Genomic DNA, 24,501 nt, shown 5'->3' with positions numbered 1-24,501 from the left:
AAATAAACTCAAAAAAACAATTCCTTTTACAATTGCAACAACAACAAATACCTGGGAATAAACTTAACAAAGGATGTGAAGGACCTATATACTAAAAACTACAAAACAATATTGAAATAAATTTAAAAAGACACAATGAAATGAAACAATATTCCATGTTCATGGGTTGCAAGAATCAACATAGTTAAAATGGCCATATTACCCAAAGCAATAAATATACAAATTTAATGCAATTCCATCAAAATCCCTATACCATTTTTCAAAAAAATAGAACAAAAGATTACCAGGTTTGTATGGAACCATAAAAAACTCCAAATAGCCAAAGAGCAATCCTGAGGAAAAAGAAGGAAACTAGAGATATTACTCTACTCAAATTATACTATTGAGCCACAATAATCAAAACAGCACTGTATTGGCAGAAAAACATACATTCCATTGGACATACAGACCAATGGAACAGAATTGAGAGCCCAGAGATAAAACCACATATATATGGGCAAATCATCTTCAACAAAGAAGCCAAAAACACACAATGGAGAAAAAAAGCCCCTTCAATAAATGGTGCTGGGAAAACTGGAAAAGCCACATGCAAAAAAAATAAAACTTGACTACCGTTCATTCTCCTGCACAAAAATTAATTCAAAATGGATTAAAGACCTAAATATAAGATCTGAAACAATAAATTACATACAAGAAAAGATAGGTACTAAACTCATAGACCTTGGCCATAGAGAACAATTTATGAATTTGACCCCAAAGGCAAGGAAAATAAAGGCAAAACTAAATAAATAGGACTATATCAAACTAAAATGCTTCTGCACAGCAAAATAACCAAACAACAACAAAAAAACGGACAACAAAACAAATACACAGCTAACTAAATAGGAGATGATATTTGCAAACAACAGCTCTGATAAGGGGTTAATATCCAAAATATATAAAGAACTCACAAAGCTCAGCAACAAACAAGCAAATTATCTAATTTAAAAATGGGGAGAGGACCTGAACAGACACTTCTCCTAAGAGGACATACAAATGGCCAACAGATATATGAAAAGATGCTCATCTTCACTAGCTATTTGAGAAATACAAATCAAAACTACAATGAGATACCACCTCACACCTGTTAGATTGGCTATTATTAACAAGACAGGTGTTGGAGAGGCTGTGGAGAAAAAGGAACCCTCATTCAGTGCTGGTGGGAATGCAAATTAGTACAACCATTATGGAAGAAAGTATGGTGGTTTCTCAAAACATTAAGAATAGAACTATGGGCCTGACCTATGGTGGCTCAGTGGATAAAGCGTCAACCTGGAACGCTGAGGTCGCTGGTTCAAAGCCCTGGGCTTGCCTGGTCAAGGCACATATGGGAGTTAATGCTTCCTGCTCCTCCCCCTTCTCTCTGTCTCTCTCTCTCTCTCTCCTTTCTCTCTAAAAATGAATAAATAAAATCTAAAATAAAATAGAAAAAAGTGAATTAAAAAAAGATATAAAAAAAGACTAGAACTACCATATGACCCAGCAATCTCTCTACTGGGTATCTACCCCCAAAACTTGAAAACATTGGTACCTAAAGACACATGCACCCTGACGTTCATCACAGCATTATTCACAGTGGCCAAGACATGGAAACAACCAAAGTGTTCCTTGATAAAGAATTGCATAAAGAAGATGTGGTACATATATATAATGGAATACTACTCAGCCATAAGAAATAATGACCCATTGCCATTTATGACAACATGGATGGACCTTGAGAACATTATACTGAGTGAAATAAGTAAATCAGAAAAAGCTAAGAACTATATGATTTCACACATAGGTGGGATATAAAACTGAGACTCATGGACATAGATAAAAGTGAAGTGGTTATCAGGGGAGGGGGTGGGGGAAATAAAGGAGGGAGAGAGGGGTTGGGGAAGGGTGTAAAGAGGGACAAGTAAGGTGATGGAAAATGATTTGACTTTGGGTGATGGATATACAACATAATCAAGAGTTCATATGCTAGAAATATGCATAGAAATGTTTACCTGAAACCTATGTACTCTTATTGATCAATATCATCCTGTCAAATATCATTTTCTAAATAAATTTTTTTAAAATAAAATTTTTAAAAATTTGTTTTTCCCTAAATACACAACTGTACTTCTCCATCTCTGGACATTTTTTAATTAAATTTATTGAGTTGACACTGGTAAACAAAATTATACAGGTTTCATGTGCACAATTCTACATCTTCTGTATATTGTACCGTGTGTTCACCTGCTCAAGTCAAATCTCCATTCATCACCACTGTTCTCCCTTATAGCCTCTTCCATCAGCCCTCTTCCCAGCAATCACCACTCCATTACCCGTGACTATCTCTAGACTTCTGACCACCTTATTTCTACTGTTCAGAATTCCCTGCACCATCATTTATATATGTGGGAGATCTCTTCCACAAGTCAAGGACTATAAGACATTAATAAAAAAGTTAATACTTATTGAGTGCTAAATGTGTGCCTAACCCTATTCTCTTGTTTTCCACATATTCTCTTTTCTAGCCTCACAACAAATCCTACTGGTGGGTGCTATTTTTATCATCTCCATGATTTCTGTTGGGGAATCTAAAGCCCAGAATGTTAACTAACCTCCCCAAGGTCCCACAGTGGTAAAGCTATAATTTGGTAATAGGCAGTGAAGCTATAAATGGAATCCAAGCAGTCTTTCTCGGACCCAAGATCGTTGTTCTTATGCTATATCCTATTCTCCTTCCCCTGAGAAGAAACAGGGAGAATTATCTATCAATACTTCAATTCACTCGCTGTAAGAGAGGCTTGGAGATCACACAGCCATCCCAAGGGCAGAGTTGGAATTAGGACTCAAATGCACCTGGGCTCTGGTCCAGGGATTTTTCAGTTATACCACATTACCTTGAATGTCAGCATTCCCAGGAAGCCTCCCTGTATCTTTCCATGTCCTACTTTATAGCTCTGTGTGACTTCATCCCTACAGAATAAATATCTGTCAGATCAATTCACTCTTCTCCATCTTTACCATCACTACTCTAATCAAGGCCACCATCTCTTACCTTGAATACTACCATTGCAATGAGGCTAGGACACATGCCACCAGCCTTACCAGAGTTCCTCACTAGGAAAAATCATGCGTTAGCCTGACCAATAATAAAGGAACACCTTATTTCCCACTGGCTTTTTTTTTTTTTTCCTCACAAGCATAGCTCCTTTAAAGGCATAGATGTTTCCCTGCATTAGTTTTGTTCCTTTTGATGCATCCTCCACATAATCAAATAATCATTCTAAAACATAGTTCAGACAACATCACTAGCTTAGAATTTTGGGGGACTGTTTACTCCTTACATGGTAGGTGTCAAATTCTAAAAACCACATAACACCTGTTCTATCTCCCGCTCTGGCTTCATTTCCCATCATTTCTCCATTCATATCCCCTGCTCCATCTAAAATAAACCTCACACTATTGCCCTTTGATCCTTCCTTCAATATCATGTCTTCTTCCACCCCCTATTCTTTACCACAATTTTTAATCACCTTTCCCCTTCTAAACAGTTATTTTCAACCCCTCCTTTGACAGGGGTGCATGTGTGCATGTACACACACACAGTTATAGCACTTCTCTCACCATAGTGACATAGTGTGTGTACCTCTTATCCTTCAGTAGACCAAATTTCTTGAAAGCAGGAACAATGCCTGAAGTACTTCTTTATTTTCTTCCTTTTTTAAATTTTATTTTATTGAGAGGCAGGGAGGCAGAGAGAAAGACTCCTGCATGCACCTCAACCGAGATGCACCCAGCAACCCCATCTGGGGCCACTGCTCCATTGTTCAGCAATCAAGCTATTTTAGTGCCTGAGGCGAGGCCATGGAGCTATCCTCAGTGCCTAGGGTCAACTTGCTTGAGCCAATTAAGCCATGACTGTGGGTTGGGGGGCGAGATAGAGAAGAAGGAAGGGAGGGGTGGAGGAGATGGTTGCTCCTCCTCTGTGCCCTGACAAGGAATTGAACGCAGGACTTCCACACACTGGGCTGACGCTCTACTGCTGAGCCATCCAGCCAGGGCCAGGCACCTCTGTTATCCCCAGGCACTAGAATAGAAGCTAACTATCTGGGCAGGAAAGATACAGGGGACAGAAGGACAGTCCTGACCAAACCGGGAGAACTTTCCATTTCCACTCCTTTCCTTGTGCTCCATATCTCAGCCATTACAAGTTAGATATCCAATTGGTCAGAATCTCAGACAGTAGCTGGGCCATGTTTGCAAGTGAAAGTCCACGATATGGCCACCCCCTTCTTGCTTCAGTATGCTCATCATTTCATCACTTATATTACATAGCCCACCAGAGGGTCCCAACATATGACCTATGGCCTATGGCCCTCAATGAGGTTAGGCCACATGCCACTCCTCCGCCTTACCAGAGTTCTTCTTTAGGAAAAATCAGGCATTAGCCTGATTAATAATAAAGGAACATCTTGTTTCCCTGTGGCTCTTTTTTCCTCATAAGTATAGCTCCTTTGGGAAACTCACCATGAAGAGAAAATTAAATATTCAGGCATTCCTGTAATCCCTAGATAAAAACATCTAATTGTACCCAACCCTCACTTTTCTTAATGGTTCACTGAACAAATAAAAGCAAAAGTGAGTGAATGAATAATATATAAAGAAAGAGCTAGTAAGGAAAAGGAGAAGTGAAGAATAAAAGAAAATAAGCAAGTTTCAGCAAGGTTAACTTTGGCTCCCAGATTGTGGCAGACCTTTCATGGGAGGGTTAGAGCCCTGACATGCCCAGTCCTGGAGACTAATGAGCCCTTGTGGGGGTCAGGGACCAGCCTATGTTCCCCCTATTTCAGGAGGAGTGGTCCAGATCCTTCCCGTCTCTCTGTACCCCAGAGTAGCAGCAGAGTTTCCATCTTGATTTCTTCTCCAGCTTGGTTTTCCATCGGCAGCTGTAGCAGGCAGTAATGTAGGTGATGACACATTTGTGGTTGAAGATACGAAAAAGCCATAACTTAGGCTTTTTATTTTTCTTTTGACCCTTTACCTCAATCCTGTTGACCTTCTTAAACATGGTACACCCTTTTGCTGAAATGACAAATAAAACAGTGAGGATCTAGTAGCACCTTTAAATGTTTCCTACCCCACTATTCTACAGAAAATTCCATCAAAAATAAATTTGAATTTTTAAAAAAATTTTATAATCTAAGATATTGCATTGGATTCGATGCTGAAAACTGGAGCTTCATCCCACCTTTCCCACTAACTGGTTGAGTGTTTATTGCAGTCATTGCACCACTTCATTTTCTCACCTCTAAAATGGGCCATATTCTCTGTACTAGCCAACTAAGCGATGCTGAAAGCATCACGTTAGATAATATATATCAGTGGTCCCCAATTTTTTTTGGCCACGGACCAGTTTAATGTCAGAAAATATTTTCACGGACCGGCCTTTAGGGTGGGACAGGTAAATGTATCACATGACCGAGACAAGCATCAAGAGTGAGTCTTAGACAGATATAACAGAGGGAATCTGGTCATTTTTTAAAAATAAAACATCGTTCAGACTTAAATATAAATAAAATGGAAATAATGTAAGTTATTTATTCTTTCTGTGCGGACTGGTACCGGGGGTTGGGCACCACTGATATATATAAATGTGTTTTTTAAACTGTTACATGCTCTTGAAATAACTTCAGAACTTCAATGCATGGGTGAGATATATGAAAAATAAATCCTTGATTAATATGTCTCTCTCACACACACACACCTGCCTGACCCTTCCCTTTCTCTCTTCTCCCATATGGAGTCAGTGAGAGTTAGTCTCAATTAACACTGATTGAATATTCAAAATAGCAATGGCTGAAAAAAGACAAGTTTATTGTTTCTTTTGCCAACAAAAATTTTCAATGGGGAGATGACATCAGAGTAATGGCGCGGTAGGAAGCGATACCGATAAATCTCCCCCAAAACTCAACAAGATCTTCAACCAGAAACAGAAAAACCTATCCTTGGAGCCTCCAGATGTTTCGCAATACACCCGAAGGTATGGTTGAGCGAAAAGTTGGCTAAATATATCATCAAACCCCGAAGGAATTAGGGAGTAAGAAATGCTCCGCCTTCCTCACTAACCTAAACAGGGTGGCTTTCACTGGGAACTGAGAATATAGAAACTGAGGCAGCAAAGGGGGTGAATAGATCTAGGCCGCGGCACAAACGGCCGAACCAGGCTGTGGCATAGAGATCCAAGCCGAGGAAAAACTGTTCCTGTGGCAACCCGGGCAATACAAGCTAACACTCGCGCCAAACCCAGACAAAGAAAGACAAGTGGGGCAGCCATTTTCCCCGATCTCCTGGTCGATGCGCGCAGATAGTGGGCAAGAGATTCCTTCCAAAGCCCCGAGAGTGTGCGCCCATGTTGTCCCACAGAGAGGCAGAGTCAGAGGCCTTTGTGTGGGCCAAAAGTGGAATCTCTGGGCTGCCCCAGCGCCCTAGGAAAGCCACGCACGGAGAGGGAGCGAGAACTAATTCCAACGCTGGAACTTTTTCGTGCGGGAGGGGGAGTCACTCAGAGGGTGAGGTGGCTGGCCTGATATCCTGGTCAGCACTCATGGAGAGTGGGCAAGAGACTCCTCCCAGCACCTCAGGAGTGGGAGCCCATGTTATCCCACAGAGGGGCAGAGTCAGAGGCCTCTGTGTGGGCCAAAAGCGGAATCTCTGGGCCGCCCCAGCGCCCTGGGAAAGCCACGCACGGGGACAGAGAGAGAGCCAATTCCAACGCTGGAACTTTTCCGTATGGGAGGGGGAATCACTCAGAGGGTGAGGCGGCTGGCCTGATATCCTGGTCTGCGTGCGCAGATAGTGAGCGAGAGATTCCTCCGAGTGCCTCGGCAGTGCCCGCTCGTGTTATCCCACAGAGGGGCAGAGTCAGGGGCCTTTGTGTGGGCCAAAAAGCGGAATCTCGGGCCGCCCCAGTGCCCTGGGAAAGCCACGCATGGGGACGGAGCGAGAGCCAATTCCAACGCTGGAATTTTTCCATGCGGGTGGGGGTTTCACTCAGAGTGTGAGACTGCTGGCCTGATATCCTGGTCTACGTGCGCAGATAGTGGGCGAGAGATTCCTCCAAGTGCCTCGGCAGTGCACACCCATGTTATCCCACAGAGTGGCAGAGCCAGAAGTCTTTGAGTGGGCGGAAGCCCCGCCTGATTATGCTAGCAGCTCTGACTGACTGAGCCTTACCCAGAGCCCTGTGCTGAGTGGGAATAGAGTGGGGAATTGCCAGCTCTTTGAGCCTCTTACTATCCAGGCAGAGGCAGCAGCAACCCCATAGCTGGATTATCAGGCTACTAATTGAGGAAGGAAAGACTAGGAGAAAGGCTCCAGGAACACGGACTCTCTCACTGGTGGAGCCTATAAATGCTAATGAGCCTCGACTGCCAACGAGACTGAAGCACAATACAGGATATTGCCATAGAGACTTATCAACTGCAAACCTCTACCTGAGCGTGCCAAAGGGGCATAACCCGAGGTACAGAGTCACCGACCAGTAAGAGGGAGAGAAAAGAAAAAGCAAGAAGATAACCTCTCAAAATCAAGAATAATACGCAGACTTTATAGCCTATCCCATTTTATTATATTTGTTCGTTTGTTTCTCTTATCTTCATTCTTGATATTTTTTATTCCTCCTCCAATTTGGTCATTTAACTCTCTCCAAGTCTTACTCTTTCCTCTCCTTGAACTACACTACCCATAAGTGTTACATCTCCCATTATTTTTTCTTTCCTCTTACTTTCTCTCTATGAGGGTTGCACTCCAAAACCCTTAACTCTCTCTCTCTCTCTCTTTTTTCTTTTTTCTTCTTTTAGTGGTTCTCTCTTTTTTTTCTATCTCTCTCTTTCTTTTCTCCCTCTATATTATTTTCTTCCTTTCTCCTTTACGTCTCCTCTCATTCAAACCTCAATAACAAATAATATCTTATCTAGGACTCAAACTTATGTTTGTGGCATTTTGGGGGGTTTTGACTTCACCTTTTTAACACACTAGCAGTGCTCCCATCCCTGGCTCTTCATTTTATCTAATTCTTGTTCCACTAAATACAATAGTAATTTTTTAATTTGTCCCCCCTTTTTCCTGTTTCTCTCTTATTCCTCTCATCATAACTCTAAGTCAACCAACACCTAAAAGCAAATCATTTTATTCTTGACCCAATTTTTTTTCTTATTTGCTTTTTGTGGGTCCATATGCCATTTTTTTTCTTTGCCCCTTTATTACTTCTCCCCAATTCAGGCCCTCCATTACAGGCATTGTTTGTTCTATTTAGTACAATATAATTCACAGTTCACCACAAGATTTTCTCAAGAAAGAGGGGAGAGGAAAGGAGAGAAAAAAAGAGGGGGGAATAATTTCCTTTTAAAAAAAAAATTTATTTTATTTTTCTTTATTTCATTATTAATTTTTTTAAAAAAAACAACTCTTCGATTTTTTATTTATTTATTTATTTTTATAAATAAATTTTTATTTTAATGGGGTGACATCAATAAATCAGGGTACATGTATTCAAAGAAAACATTTCCACGTTATCTTGTCATTCAGTTCTGCTGCATATCCATCACCAAAAGAGATGGACCTCCGTCACCTTCTATCCAGTTTTTTTTTGTACCCCTTCCCCTCCCCTCCCCCCTCTCCTTCCTTCCCTCCCCCCCCACCCCCCCGTAACCACCACACTCCTGTCCATATCTCTTAGTCTCGCTTTTATGCCCCACCAATGTATGGAATCCTGCAGTTCTTGTTTTTTTCTGATTCGCTTATTTCACTCCGCATAATATTATCAAGATTCCACCATTCTGCTGTAAGTGATCCGATGTCATCATTTCTTCTAGCTGAGTAGTATACCATGGTGTATATGTACCCCATCTTCTTTATGCAGTCTTCTAATTTTTTTTACAGTGATTAAAAGCCTTTAAGCCAGGGGTCACAAACTCAACTCAGCATGTGGGCCGCAGAGCAAGATCACAGCTGTTCGGCGGGCCGCACTAGGTCTACAAAAGGCAACTGTTACGCAACACTTTTCAGTGTCACAAAACGACCAGAAACTGTAGTTCGTGGATTAGTCTGCGGGCTGCAAAAAATTGTTCGGCGGGCCACATGCGGCCTGCGGGCCGCGAGTTTGAGACCTCTCCTTTAAGCAAACTCTTGGCAAATACAGCAAGAATCCATAAAAGAGTAGTGTCCTTAACATGTTCAACAAGTCCAAGTTGGCCCCATCACCATGCCAAATCCCTGAGAAATGCAACCCAACCACAGTTCAGTCTGTTAGGATCAATTTTTTATTTTTTTTAACTTTTTATTCTTTATTAAATCTCATTAATACTATCAACAAAACCACCCTCAGATGCCATTAAGGAAGAGAAAATCAAATATCATGGATACAAAAGAAAGGTAACACAGATAGATGAGGAAAAATCTATGGAGAAAAAATTTAATATATTGGAAACCTTGGAGCTAAATGACAAAGAATTTAAGATAGAAATCCTAAAAATCCTCCGAGATCATACAAGAAAACACAGAAAGGCAATTTAGGGAGCTCAGAAAACAACTCAAATGAACACAAAGAAATATATTTCCAAAGAAATTGAAACTATAAAAAACAAATCAAACACAGATGAAAAACTCAATTCACGAGCTGAAACACAGAGGTAACAAGCTTAGCTAATAGAACAGGCCAGATAGAAGAAGAGGATTAGTGAAATAGAAGACAAGCAATTTGAGGCACAACAGAGAGAAGAAGAAAGAGAGACTCAAAAATTTAAAAAAAAAATGAGATAGGCCCCTACAAGAATTATCTGACTCCATCAAAAAGAATAACATAAGAATAATAGGTATATTCAGAGGGAGGAAGAGAGAGAAAAATGGAATGGAGAACATACTCAAACAAATAATAGATGAGAACTTCCCAAGCCTGTGGAAAGAACTGAAGCCTCAAATTCAAGAAGCAAACAGAACTCCGAGTTTTCTTAACCCCAACAAACCTACTCCAAGGCATATCATAATGAAATTGGCAAAACCAACAGCAAAGAAAAAATTCTCAAGGCAGCCAGAGAAAAGTAGAATACAACATATAAAGGAAGGCCCATTAGATTATCATCTGATTTCTCAACAGAAAACTCTACAAGCTAGAAGAGAGTGGACCCCAATATTTAAAGTCCTGAAAGAGAGGAACTTTCCAGCCGACGATATATTATACCCATCAAAGCTATCCTTTAAATATGAATGAGAAATAAAAACATTCACAGATACAGAAAAGATGAGGGAATTTATCATTAAAAAAAAACCCACTCAAGGAATTACTAAAGGGGGTTCTCCAATCAGATACAAAGAACAAAAAAAAAAAAACAAAGCCACAAGTAAAAGCTCCAAGAAGAACACAATAAAACCAAATTTAAACTGTGACAACAACAAAAAGAAAGGGGGGGGAGAGGATGGAGATTAACAGTAGCAAAGGACAATGAAGTGCAAAAGTACTCACAAAATAGTGCGCTACAATGACCAGGGTAGGAAACCTTTTCATTACTTAAAGGTAACCACCATTGAAAAAACCACCACAGAAGCCCATGAGATAAAAAAGATAGCAACAGAGGAAAGATGTATGGAATACAACCAAATAAAAACAAAAGGATAGAAAAAACGAAAGACAAGGATCAAACAAGACACAAAACCTAACAGAAAGCAATTATAAAATGGCAATAGGGAAACTCCAAGTGTCAATAATTTACAAATAAATGTAAACGGATTAAAGCTCACCCAATAAAAAGGCACAGAGTAGCAGGATGATTAAAAATGAAAAATCCAACTGTATGCTGCCTACAGGAAACTCATCTAAGTAACAAGGGATAAAAACAAATTCAAAAGTGAAAGGCTGGAAAACAATACTCCAAGCAAATAACATTCAAAAAAAAGCAGGCGTAGCAATACTCATATCTGATAATGCTGACTACAAGACAGCAAAAGTACTCAGAGACAAAAATGGCCAATTTCATAATGGCTAAGGGGGACACTGAATCAAGAAGACATAACAATTCTTAATATAATATGCACCAAACCAAGGAGCACCAAATATAGAAGACAGCTACTTATTGGACCTTAAAAACAAAAACTGACAAAAATACAATCATACTTAGAGACCTCAATCACCGCTGACGGCTCTAGATCGGTCATCCAAACAAGAGAATCAACAAAGACATAGTGGCCCTTAAACAAAACACTAGAGCACCTGGATATGATAGACATCTACAGGACAATTCATCCCAAAAGTGACTGAGTATACACTTTTTTCTCCAGTGTACATGGATCATATCTCAAGAATTGATCCATATGTTGGGGCCACAAAAACAACATCAAGCAAAATTCAGAAAAATCGAAGTTGTACCAAAGCCAATATTTTTCTGATCATAAAGCCCTGAAACTAGAATTCAACTGCAAAAAAGAGAAAAAAAAAACCACGAAAATGTAGAAACTAAACAACATACTTTTAAAAAATGAATGGTTCAAAGAAGAAATAAATGCAGAGATCAAAAGATATATACAGACAAATGAAAATGACAATATGACATATCAGAATCTATTGGGATGCAGCAAAAGCAGTGATAAGAGGTGGAAAGTTCATATCACTTCAGGCATATATGAAACAAACAAGAAGAGAGCCCAAGTGAACCACTTAACTTCACACCTGAAGGAACCAGAAAAAGAAGAACAAAGACAACCCAAATCCAGCTGGAAGAAAGGAGATAATAAAAATCAGGAGCAGAAATAAATGAAATAGGAGAACAGAAAAACTATAGAAAAAAATTAATAGAACAAGGAACTGGTTCTTTGAAAAGATCAACAAAACTGACAAAACCCTTGGCAAGGACTGTACCAAGAGATAAAAAAGAGAAAGAACTCATATAAACAAAATCCAAAATGAAAGGTAGGAGAAATCACCACAGGGGACCACCGTCAGATATACAAAAAATTATTGTAGGAATACTATGAAAAAACTTTATGCCACTAAAATCAACAACAATAGAAGAAATGGGACAAAATCCGTAGGAACAATACAACCTTCCCTAAACTGAGTCAAGAAGAAGCAGAAAGCCTAAACAGGCCTATATTGTAGAGAAGATAAATAAAAAAAAAAAAACATTAAAAAACCTCCCAAAAAATAAAAGGGTCCAGGCCCTGATGGCTATACCAGCGAATTTTATTCAAACACCTCCAAAGAAGGCCTTGGTTCCTATTCTACTGAAATGTCTTCCAAAAAATTGAAGAAGAAGCAATACTTCCAAACATTATTTTATCGAGGGCCAACATAACCCTCATACAAAAACCAGGCAAAGGATGGCACAAAAAAAGAAAAAACTACAGACCAATATCTCTAATGAATACAGATGCTAAAATACTAAACAAAAATACTCAGCAAATCGAATATAACAACATAATTAAAAAAATAATACATCAATGATCAAGTGGGATTCATCCCAGAATCTCAAGGATGGTTCAACATACGTAAAAACGGTTAACATAATACACCATATCAACAAAACAAAGAACAAAAAACACATGATCTTATCAATAGACGCAGAAAAGGCTTTCGATAAAATACAACCAACAATTTTATGTTTAAGACCTCTCAACAAAAGTGGGTATCAGAAGGCAAAATATCTCAACATGATAAAGGGCCATATATGATAAACCATCAGCTAACGATCATATTAAAATGGCACTAAAACTGACAGGCTTTCCCCCTTAAATCAGGAACAAGACAGGGTTGTCCACTCTTATTTAAATGTGGTACTAGAGGTTCTAGCCAGAGCAATCAGACAAGACAAAGAATAAAAGCTATCCACATCGGAAAAGAAGAAGTAAAGGTATCACTTTTTGCAGATGATATGATCCTATACATCGAAAACTCCAAAGAATCCACCAAAAAGATCTACCTAGAAACAATAAGCCAATACAGTAAGGGTCGCAGGATACAAAATTAACAATACAGAATTCAATTGCCTTTCTATATGCCAACAATGAAAACATTTGAGAATGAACTCAAAAGAAACAATCCCCTTCACGATTGGCAACAAAAAAAAAATAAAATACTTAGGAAAACATAACAAAGAAATGTAAAAGGACTTATATAATGAAAACTATAAACCATTGTTAAGGGGAAATCGAAACAAATATAGATGAGATGCGAAGGAATATACCTTGTTCTTTGGTTAGGAGAAGAATAAATATAATCAAATCGGCCATAATTATCCAAAGCAATTATACAAATTTTAATGCAATTCTCATCAAAATTCCAATGGGACATTGTTTTAAAGAAAATGGATCAAAAAAATCATCAGATTTATATGGGAACTATAAAAAACCCCGAATAGCCAAAGCAATCCTAAAGAAAAAGGAATGAAGCTGGGGGCATTACAAAACCTGACCTTCAAACTAATTTATAGAAGGCCACGACAATCAAAACAGCATGGTATTGGTCAGAAAAAATAAACACTCATACCAATGGAAACAGAAATAGAAAACCCAGAAAATAAAAACCACATATATATAGTCAAAATAATTTTGATAAAAGGGGCCAACAACACACAATGGAGAAAAGAAAGCCTCTTCAACAAATGGTGCTGGGAAAACTGGAAAGCCACATGCAAAAGAATGAAACTGGACTACAGTCTGTCCCCTTGTACTAAAATTAACTCAAAATGGATCAAAGATCTAAACATAAGACCTGAAACAATTAAGTGCACAGAAGAGGACATAGGTACTAAACTCATGGACCTGGGTTTTAAAGAGCATTTTAGGAACTTGACTCCAAAGGCAAGAGAAGGGAAGGCAAAAATTAATGAATGGGACTACATCAGACTAAGAAGTTTTTACTCAGCAAGAGAAACTGATAACAAAATAAACAGTCAGCCAACTAAATGGGAAATGATATTTTCAACCAACAGCTCAGATAAGGGCCTAATATCCAAAATATACAAAGAACTCATAAAACTCAACAACAAACAAACAAACAATCCAATAAAAAAATGGGAAGAGGACATGAACAGACACTTCTCCCAGGAAGAAATACAAATGGCCAACAGATATATGAAAAGATGCTCATCTTTGTTAGTTATTAGAGAAATGCAAATCAAAACTGCAATGAGATACCACCTCACACCTGTTAGATTAGCTATTATTAACAAGACAGGTAATAACAAATGTTGGAGAGGCTGTGGAGAAAAAGGAACCCTCATACACTGTTGGTGGGAATGTAAAGTAGTACAACCATTATGGAAGAAAGTATGGTGGTTCCCAAAAAACTGCAAATAGAACTACCTTATGACCCAGCAATCCAGCAATCCCTCTACTGGGTATATACCCCCAAAACTCAGAAACATTGATACGTAAAGACACATGCAGCCCCATGTTCATTGCAGCATTGTTCTCAGTGGCCAGGACATGGAAACAACCAAATAGCCCGTCAATAGATGACTGGATAAAGAAGATGTGGCACATATACACTATGGAATACTACTCAGCCATAAGAAATGATGACATCGGATCATTTACAGCAAAATGGTGGGATCTTGATAACATTATACAAAGTGAAATAAGTAAATCAGAAAAAAAACAGGAACTGCATTATTCCATACGTAGGTGGGACATAAAAGTGAAACTAAGAGACATTGATATTGGAGTGACGTCACGGAAATGGCGTCGTGAGCAGCGCGTCCGACAGCTCTCCCCTAAATCACAACAAATTTATCAACGAGAAACAGAAAAATTTATCCTCGGAGCATTCCGGAGTTCCACACAAACTGATAGCGAAAGGACTGTTATCACTTGAATCTGAGAGACGAGGGTGTGGAGGAATCTACCACAGGGACGTTCTTTCAAACCGCAAGGAAGTGCGCATGTGGTGAGTCAGCCCATATACTTGGGAACCACGAGCCGCCGCGAGCCCGGAGCGGCCGCCACGAGCCGCCGCCGCCGCGAGCCACCGCGAGCAGCCGCGCGCGCACGCCCGGTCGGGTTGAGCACCGCTGACGTTCCCAGCGGCCCACACACTGCGAGTGGGGGTCGCCGGGCACCGGTGCCCGGAGCGCCCCATTCGCGCGCGTGCCTTGGGCATTCCACTTGCCCAGGGCGCCCTGCTGGCCCGCACACCCAGGGGGCTCCATTATCCTGCGCCTGGTGCGGTCCAGCCGCCAGCGGCGGGGCGAGTGGGAGAGGCTTGGGAGATTCTCTCCGTGGGCGGGGCACCTCACCCAGCCATTCAAGCTAACAATCAAGCGTTGGGGGAGGGGCGCGCGCAGGCAGCCTAAAATACCTTCGGAAGCACAGCTGCGACCCAATCACTGAAATTAGCTTAACCCATGAAATCTGCGCACCCTCGGTTCTAATTGATAAGATCTCTCTCATTTCAGCGTTCCAAGACAAGAGGCGTGATATTTTTTAGTGCCTCTCGCTAAAGGGGCGGGGGCAACTTCTGATTAATAGAGCCTCCATATTTAGGGATAAACGCTAACAAGAAGGACTTGGCAGATAATAAGGTCTATACTACACAAGTCGTAAGCAGAGACTAGTGCCTCTTCTTCCCTGCAAAAACAGGCTACAAAGTGTGGAAAGCCTGGGTTGAGAGGTCCAACTAAATGATAGGCGCTGAACAGTCACCTTGACAACAATTGATTCCCACCCCCGCCTGATTACACTGGAGGCCCTGACTGTCAGAGCCTTTCCCAAAGCCTTGCACTGAGTGGGGATAGAGTGGGGATTTCCCAGCTCTTTGAGCCTCTTACTCCCCAGGCAGAAGCAGTTGCAGCCTTATAGCTGGATCACCAGGCTGCTAATTCAGAAAGGGGGGACTAGGAGAGAGAATCCAGGAAAGCAAACTCTCTCATCGTTGGACCCTGCAAACGCCAACAAGCCTTTACTTCCAGCAAGACTAAAGCCAATTATATGACATTGCCATAGAATCCCATCAACTGCAAATCCCTACCTAAGAGTGACACAGGGGCAGAGCCGGGGTACAGAGTCACCGACCAGGAAGAGGGAGAGAAAAGAAAAAGGAAGAAGTTAACCTCTCAAAATCAAGAAAAACCCACAGACTTTACAACTTGATCCACTATTTTTTTGTTATTGTTGTTGTTGTTGTTTCTTCTATCTTTTTGCCTTTATTTCCTCCACCTCGGTCCTCCTATTCTCTGCCCATCTTATGCTTCCCCTTTCTTGAACTACACTACGCATGAGTGTTGCATTTTATTTTTCTTCTTCATCCTCACCCTCCTTTAAGGTTATACTCCAAAACACTTAACTCTCACTCTCTCCTCTTTTTTTTTTTTTTTGTCTTGCTTTATTTTGTTTTTTTCTCTTCCTATTTTATTTCTTCCTTCGTTTTTCTCTTTTCTTATTTTTTCCTTTCTATTCGTTTTTTCTTTTCTCATTTTACTTTCCTCCCATATAATCCTCAATCACGAACAAATTAGTTAATTTGGGACTCAAGGCTTTTTTTTGGCTTTATTTCTCTTTTTTGCTTTTTGTTTTTATTTTTTTTTCTTGTTTATTTTTGTGGCATTTTGGGTCCTCCCAACCCAAGGTCTCCATTGTATTTAGTCTTCGCTCCACTTAATACAACAGATTTTTACTTATTATTTTTATTTTTCTTCTTTATTATTCTTTTTTGGTCCTTTTTTCTGGTTCCCTCTTATCCCTCTCATTATATCTCTTAGTTGACCATCACATACAAGCAAATCATCTTATGCTTGTCTAAGATTTTCTTCCTTTTTTTTTTTTTTTTTTGCATTTAGTAGGTCCCTACTCCCTTTTTTGCCCCTTGAACTCTTCACCCCAAATCAGGCCCTCCATTATAGGCACGAAATTTCCCTGAGGAGGGGAGAGAGGGAAAGAGAAGAGAGAAAAAAAGGGGAAATAATAAATTATTACTGTTTTTTTTTGTGGGTGTTTTACCTTTTTTTTTTTTTTTTTACTTTTTACTCTTTATTAATTCTAATTAGTGCTATCAATAAGACCACCCTCAGATGCCGATAAGAAAGAGGAAATCGAATATTATGGATACAAAAGAAAGAGAGGTAACACAAATAGATGTGGAAAAATCTATGGAGAAAAGACTTAACATATTGGAAGCCTTGGAGCTAAATGACAGAGAATTTAAAATAGAAATCTTAAAAATACTCAGAGATATACAAGAAAACACAGAAAGGCAATATAGGGAGATCAGAAAACAACTCAATGAACACAAAGAATATATTACCAAGGAAATTGAAACTATAAAAACAAATCAAACAGAAATGAAAAACTCAATTCACGAGCTGAAAAACGAGGTAACAAGCTTAGCTAACAGAACAGCCCAGATTGAAGATAGGATTAGTGAAATAGAAGACAAACAACTTGAGGCACATCAGAGAGAAGAAGAAAGAGACTCAAAAATAATAAAAAACGAGAAAGCCCTACAGGAATTGTCTGACTCCATCAGAAAGAATAACATAAGAATAATAGGTATATCAGAGGGAGAAGAGAAAGAAAATGGAATGGAGAATATACTCAAACAAATAATAGACGAGAACTTCCCAAGCCTGTGGAAGGAACTAAAGCCTCAAATTCAAGAAGCAAACAGAACACAAGTTTTCTTAACCCCAACAAACCCACTCCAAGGCACATCATAATAAAGATGACACAAACCAATGACAAAGAAAAAATTCTCAAGGCAGCCAGGGAAAAGAAGAGTACAACATATAAAGGAAGGCCTATTAGATTATCATCAGATTTCTCAGCAGAAACTCTACAAGCTAGAAGAGAGTGGACCCCAATATTTAAAGCCCTGAAAGAGAGGAACTTTCAGCCAAGAATACTATACCCATCAAAGCTATCCTTCAAGTATGAAGGAGATATAAAAACATTCACAAATACAGAAAAGATGAGAGAATTTATCAACAGAAAGCCCCCACTCCAGGAAATACTAAGGGGGTTTTCCAACCAGATTCAAAGAACAAAAGAAAACAACACCACAAGTAACAGCTCCACCAAGAACACAATAAAACCAAACTTAAACTGTGACAACAAAGGAAAAAAAGGGGGAGAGGATGGAGATTAACAGTAGCAAAGGATGATGAAGTGCAGAAATACTTATAAGATAGGGTACTACAATGAATATGGTAGGTACCCTTTTCATTACTTAATGGTAACCACCCTTAAAAAAACCACCACAAAAACACTTGACTTAAAAAAGGTAGCAACAGAGGAAAGAAGTATGGAACACAAACAAAAACAAATGATAGAAAAACAAAAGAGAAGAATCAAACTAGATACAAAACTAACAGAAAGCAATTTATAAAATGGCAGTAGGGAACCCACAAGTGTCAATAATTACACTAAATGTAAATGGATTAAACTTACCAATAAAAAGACACAGAGTAGCAGAATGGATTAAAAAAGAAAATCCAACTATATGCTGCCTACAAGAAACACATCTAAGCAACAAGGATAAAAACAAATTCAAAGTGAAAGGCTGGAAAACAATACTCCAAGCAAACAACACCCAAAAAAAAGCAGGCGTAGCAATACTCATATCTAATAATGCTGACTACAAGACAGAAAAAGTACTCAGAGACAAAAATGGTCATTTCATAATGATTAAGGGGAAGTTGAATCAAGAAGACATAACAATCCTTAATATATATGCACCAAACCAAGGAGCACCAAAATATATAAGACAGCTACTTATTGACCTTAAAACAAAAACTGACAAAAATACAATCATACTTGGAGACCTCAATACACCACTGACGGCTCTAGATCGGTCATCCAAACAGAGAATCAATAAAGATATAGTGGCCTTAAACGAAATACTAGAACACCTGGATATGATAGACATCTACAGGACACTTCATCCCAAAGCGACAGAGTATACATTTTTCTGTAGTGTACATGGAACATTCTCAAGAATTGACCATATGGGCCACAAAGACAATATCAGCAAATTTAGAAAAATTGAAATTGTACCAAGCATATTTTCTGATCATAAAGCCTTGAAACTAGAATTCAACTGCAAAAAAGAGGGGGAAAAACCCACAAAAATGTGGAAACTAAACAACATACTTCTAAAAAATGAATGGGTCAAAGAAGAAATAAGCGCAGAAATCAAAAGATATATACAGACAAATGAAAATGAAAATACGACATATCAGAATCTCTGGGATGCAGCAAAAGCAGTAATAAGAGGAAAGTTCATATCACTTCAGGCCTATATGAACAAACAAGAGAGAGCCGAAGTAAACCACTTAACTTCACACCTTAAGGAACTAGAAAAAGAAGAACAAAGACAACCCAAAACCAGCCGAAGAAAGGAGATAATAAAAATCAGAGCAGAAATAAATGAAATAGAGAACAGAAAAACTATAGAAAAAATCAATAAAACAAGGAGCTGGTTCTTTGAAAAGATCAACAAAATTGACAAACCCTTGGCAAGACTCACCAAGGAAAAAAGACACAGGACTCAAATAAATAAAATCCAAAATGAAAGAGGAGAGATCACCACAGACATCATAGATATACAAAGAATTATTGTAGAATACTATGAAAAATTATATGCCACCAAATACAACAATCTAGAAGAAATGGATAAATTCCTAGAACAATACAACCTTCCTAGACTGAGTCATGAAGAAGCAGAAAGCCAAAACAGACCAATCAGCAGGGAGGAAATAGAAAAAACTATTAAATATCTCCCCAAAAATAAAAGTCCAGGCCCAGACGGTTATACTAGTGAATTCTATCAAACATTCAAAGAAGACTTGGTTCCTATTCTACTCAAAGTCTTCCAAAAAATTGAAGAAGAAGCAATACTTCCAAACACATTTTATGAGGCCAACATAACCCTCATACCAAAACCTGGCAAGGATGGCACAAAGAAGAAAACTACAGACCAATATCTCTAATGAATACAGATGCTAAAATACTAAACAAAATACTGGCAAACCGAATACAACAACATATTAAAAAAATAATACATCATGATCAAGGGATTCATCCCAGAATCTCAAGGATGGTTCAACATACGCAAAACGGTTAACGTAATACACCATATCAACAAAACAAAGAACAAAAACCACATGATCTTATCAATAGATGCAGAAAAGGCTTTGATAAAATACAACACAATTTTATGTTTAAGACTCTCAACAAAATGGTATAGAAGGAAAATATCTCAACATGATAAAGGCCATATATGATAAACCATCAGCCAACATCCTATTAAACTGCATAAAACTGAGGACTTTCTACCAGGAACAAGGGGGGGGGGGGGGGGGGGGGGGGGGGGGGGGGGGGGGGGGGGGGGGGGGGAAAAAAAACAGGGTTTGTCCACTCTCTCCACTCATTCAACGTGGTCTAGAAGTTCTGGCCAGAGCAATCAGACAAGACAAAGAAATAAAAGGCATCCATATCGGAAAAGAAGAAGTAAAGCTATCACTTTTTGCTGATGATATGATCCTATACATCGAAAACCCGAAGGACTCCACAAAAAGATTATTAGAAACAATAAACCAATACAGTAAGGTCGCAGGATACAAAATTAACATACAAAAGTCCATAGCCTTTCTATATGCCAACAATGAAATATTAGAAAACGAACTCAAAAAATAATCCCCTTCACGATTGCAACAAAAAAAATAAAATACCTAGGAATAAACATAACAAAGAACGTAAAGGACCTATATAATGAAAATTACAAAGCATTGTTAAGGGAAATCGAAAAAGATACAATGAGATGGAAAAATATTCCTTGTTCTTGGATAGGAAGAATAAATATAATCAAAATGGCCATATTACCCAAAGTAATATACAAATTTAATGCAATTCCCATCAAAATCCCTATGAGATTTTTTAAAGAAATGGAACAAAAAATCATCAGATTTATATGGAACTATAAAAAACCCCGAATAGCCAAAACAATCCTAAGGAAAAAGAATGAAGCTGGGGGCATTACAATACCTGACTTTAAACTATATTATAGGGCCACGATAATCAAAACAGCATGGTATTGGCAGAAAAATAGACACTCAGACCAATGGAACAGAATAGAAAGCCCAGAAATAAAACCACATATATATGGTCAAATAATCTTTGATAAAGGGGCCAACAACACACAATGGAGAAAAGAAAGCCTCTTCAACAAATGGTGTTGGGAAAACTGGAAAGCCACATGCAAAAGAATGAAACTCGACTACAGCCTGTCCCCGTGTACTAAAATTAATTCAAAATGGATCAAAGACCTAAATATAAGACCTGAAACAATAAAGTACATAGAAGAAGACATAGGTACTAAAATCATGGACCTGGGTTTTAAAGAACATTTTATGAACTTGACTCCAATGGCAAGAGAAGTGAAGGCAAAGATAAATGAATGGGACTACATCAGAATTAAAAGTTTTGCTCAGCAAGAGAAACTGATATCAAAATAGACAGCCAACTATATGGGAACTGATATTTTCAAACGACAGCTCAGATAAGGGCCTAATATCCAAAATTTACAAAGAACTCATAAAACTCAACAACAAACAAACAAACAATCCAATAAAAAATGGGAAGAGGACATGAACAGACACTTCTCCAGGAAGAGATACAAATGGCCAACAGATATATGAAAAGATGCTCAGCTTCATTAGTTATTAGAGAAATGCAAATCAAAACTACAATGAGATACCACCTCACTCCTGTTAGATTAGCTATTATCAACAAGACGGGTAATAGCAAATGTTGGAGAGGCTGTGGAGAAAAAGGAACCCTCATTCACTGTTGGTGGGACTGTAAAGTAGTACAACCATTATGGAGGAAAGTATGGTGGTTCCTCAAAAACTGCAAATAGAACTACCTTATGACCCAGCAATCCCTCTACTGGGTATATACCCCAAAACCTCAGAAACATTGATACGTGAAGACACATGTAGCCCCATGTTCATTGCAGCACTGTTCACAGTGGCCAAGACATGGAAACAACCAAAAAGCCCTTCAATAGAAGACTGGATAAAGAAGATGTGGCACATATACACTATGGAATACTACTCAGCCATAAGAAATGATGACATCAGATCATTTACAGCAAAATGGTGGGATCTTGATAACATTATAAGGAGTGAAATAAGTAAATCAGAAAAAAACAAGAACTACATGATTCCATACATTGGTGGAACATAAAAATGAGACTAAGAGACATGGACAAGAGTGTGGTGGTTACCAAGGGTGGGGGGGAGGGAGGACAAGGGAGGGAGGGAGGGAGAGAGTTAAGGGGAGGGGGAGGGGCACAGAGAACTAGATGGAGGGTGACGGAGGACAATCTGACTTTGGGCGAGGGGTTTGCAACATAATTTGATGACAAAATAACCTAGACATGTTTTCTTTGAATATATGTACCCTGATTTATTAATGTCATCCCATTACCATTAATAAAAATTTATTAAAAAAAAAAAAGAGACATTGATAAGTGTGTGGTGGTTACAGGGGGAGGGGGGAGAGGGAGAGGGAAAGGGGGGAGGGGAGGGGCACAAAGAAAACTAGATAGAAGGTGACAGAGGACAATCTGACTTTGGGTAATGGGTATGCAACATAAGTGAACGACAAGATAACCTGGAGTTGTTATCTTTGAATATATGTGTCCTGATTTATTGATGTCGCCCATTAAAAATAAAATTATTAAAATAAAATTTTTTAAAAAGCAAAAAAAATAAAAAATTAAAAAAATTTTTTCAATGGTAGAAAGACCAAATTATGTGGTATGTGGCTTCACAATGTCATTAAGAACCAGACACTGTCCATCTTGCTGTTCCTCTGCAGCACAGGGCTTCCTTCTCAGGGTCCAAAATGGCTGTTCAAATATGTTCATTACTCCACATTCTAAATAGTAGTTAGAAGAAAGAAATGAAGAAGGGTGTCCTTCCTTTATTTGAAGGGCATTTATAGAAACTAAACATGACATTTCACTGACAGGGATTCTCTTACTAGTAAAAAAAAGAAAAAAACAGATATTGAGGGACATCTAATTGTCACTACTGCATTTTCTTATGCTACTGTGATGGAGTGTTGTTCTCATATATAGAATATTTTAGAGAATGTGTGAAATATGGGAGAGGACAAATTATTAAAAAATGAACATAAAGTTTTAAAGGACCTAACCCCAGGCAATAGTCTCTGCTCCTGAAAACATTGTTGTGCTCCACTGTTTGTTTGTTTTTTTGTGAAAGGCACTCTACTATTGTATTTAAAAGTGCACAGTCTGAATGTCTACTTCTGTCCAAGATGGAGAACAGGGATTGGAACCTTCTCACCTCACTAACTAAAAACTGCAGCAAATATGAAACAACAGTTTCCAGATTGTGGACAATAAGCAGCAATCCTTGAGAGAAGGGAAGCAATAGAACTGAGTAGTATAAATAGCCCCTTTATAAGATGGAGCACTGAAACTCAGAGGTAGGTGGTGCTTGGCAGTATCCCTGAATTTAGCAGACAAAAATGGGAGATTGGGAAGGTAAGGGTTCCCTCCTGTGTCTCCCTCTGACTCTCCAATTGAATACTAATCAGTACATGCTTTTGAACAAATTATTTGAGGCCACCAAAATAACCCACAAAAGAAAGTGGTGAGACAATCTCCAAGGCTCACAAAAGGCCAGCAATAGTTCATGTTCCCGCCAGAGCAGAAAAAACTTTGTAATACATGAGGCCCTATGTAGCATACCCAAGGGTATTGCCACAGCAGTGGAAAAAACTAGGCATAGATTCAAGGCTGCTAGGGTCTGGCTAGCAAAGCTTAAAAGTGAAGTTTGTGGCCCTGGCCGGTTGGCTCAGCGGTAGAGCGTCAGCCTGGCATGCAGGGGACCTGAGTTCGATTCCCAGCCAGGGCACATAGGAGAAGCGCCCATTTGCTTCTCCACCCCCTCTCCTTCCTCTCTGTCTCTCTCTTCCCCTCCCGCAGCCAAGGCTCCATTGGAGCAAGGATGGCCCGGGCGCTGGGGATGGCTCCTTGGCCTCTGCCCCAGGCGCTGGAGTGGCTCTGGACGTGGCAGAGCGATGCCCCAGAGGGGCAGAGCATCGCCCCCTGGTGGGCAGAGCGTCGCCCCTGGTGGGCGTGCCGGATGGATCCCGGTCAGGCGCATGCGGGAGTCTGTCTGACTGTCTCTCCCCGTTTCCAGCTTCAGAAAAATACAAAAAAAAAAAAAAAAAAAAAAAGTGAAGTTTGAAAGAATCAAACTGTTTCCAAGAAACAAAGTTCAGAAATATTTTTAATTCAAGAAGCAGCCAAAAAAGCAAAATTCACAATGCCTAGCACCCAATCAAAAATTAGCAAGCAGTGAAGAATTTGTGGTCACGGTGTAAGAAAACCCTGAACTTACTTTCTCCCATGGACACAAGAAATTTAAAGCTACATACAGAATAATTTCTCTCTGAAAAGAACCTTAGAAC

The 24,501-nt window shown here is 39.2% G+C and overlaps 1 protein-coding gene across 1 annotated transcript in view; it reads right to left on the bottom strand.

Annotated features, from left to right (window-relative positions):
- Positions 1 to 5,083, bottom strand: part of LOC136319573 (glycerophosphodiester phosphodiesterase domain-containing protein 4-like) — a 165,116-nt gene extending 160,033 nt beyond the window's left edge. The window contains exon 1 of the mRNA XM_066252771.1: positions 4,901 to 5,083. Within this exon, the coding sequence (XP_066108868.1) occupies positions 4,901 to 5,083 (183 nt within the window). The remainder of the gene's footprint in view (positions 1 to 4,900) is intronic.
- Between the last annotated feature and the right edge of the window lie 19,418 nt (positions 5,084 to 24,501).

The sequence above is a fragment of the Saccopteryx bilineata genome, chromosome 1 (assembly GCF_036850765.1).
Source record: "Saccopteryx bilineata isolate mSacBil1 chromosome 1, mSacBil1_pri_phased_curated, whole genome shotgun sequence".
NCBI classification, from domain to species: Eukaryota; Metazoa; Chordata; class Mammalia; order Chiroptera; family Emballonuridae; genus Saccopteryx; species Saccopteryx bilineata.
This window is presented reverse-complemented; position numbering and strand designations above follow the sequence as displayed.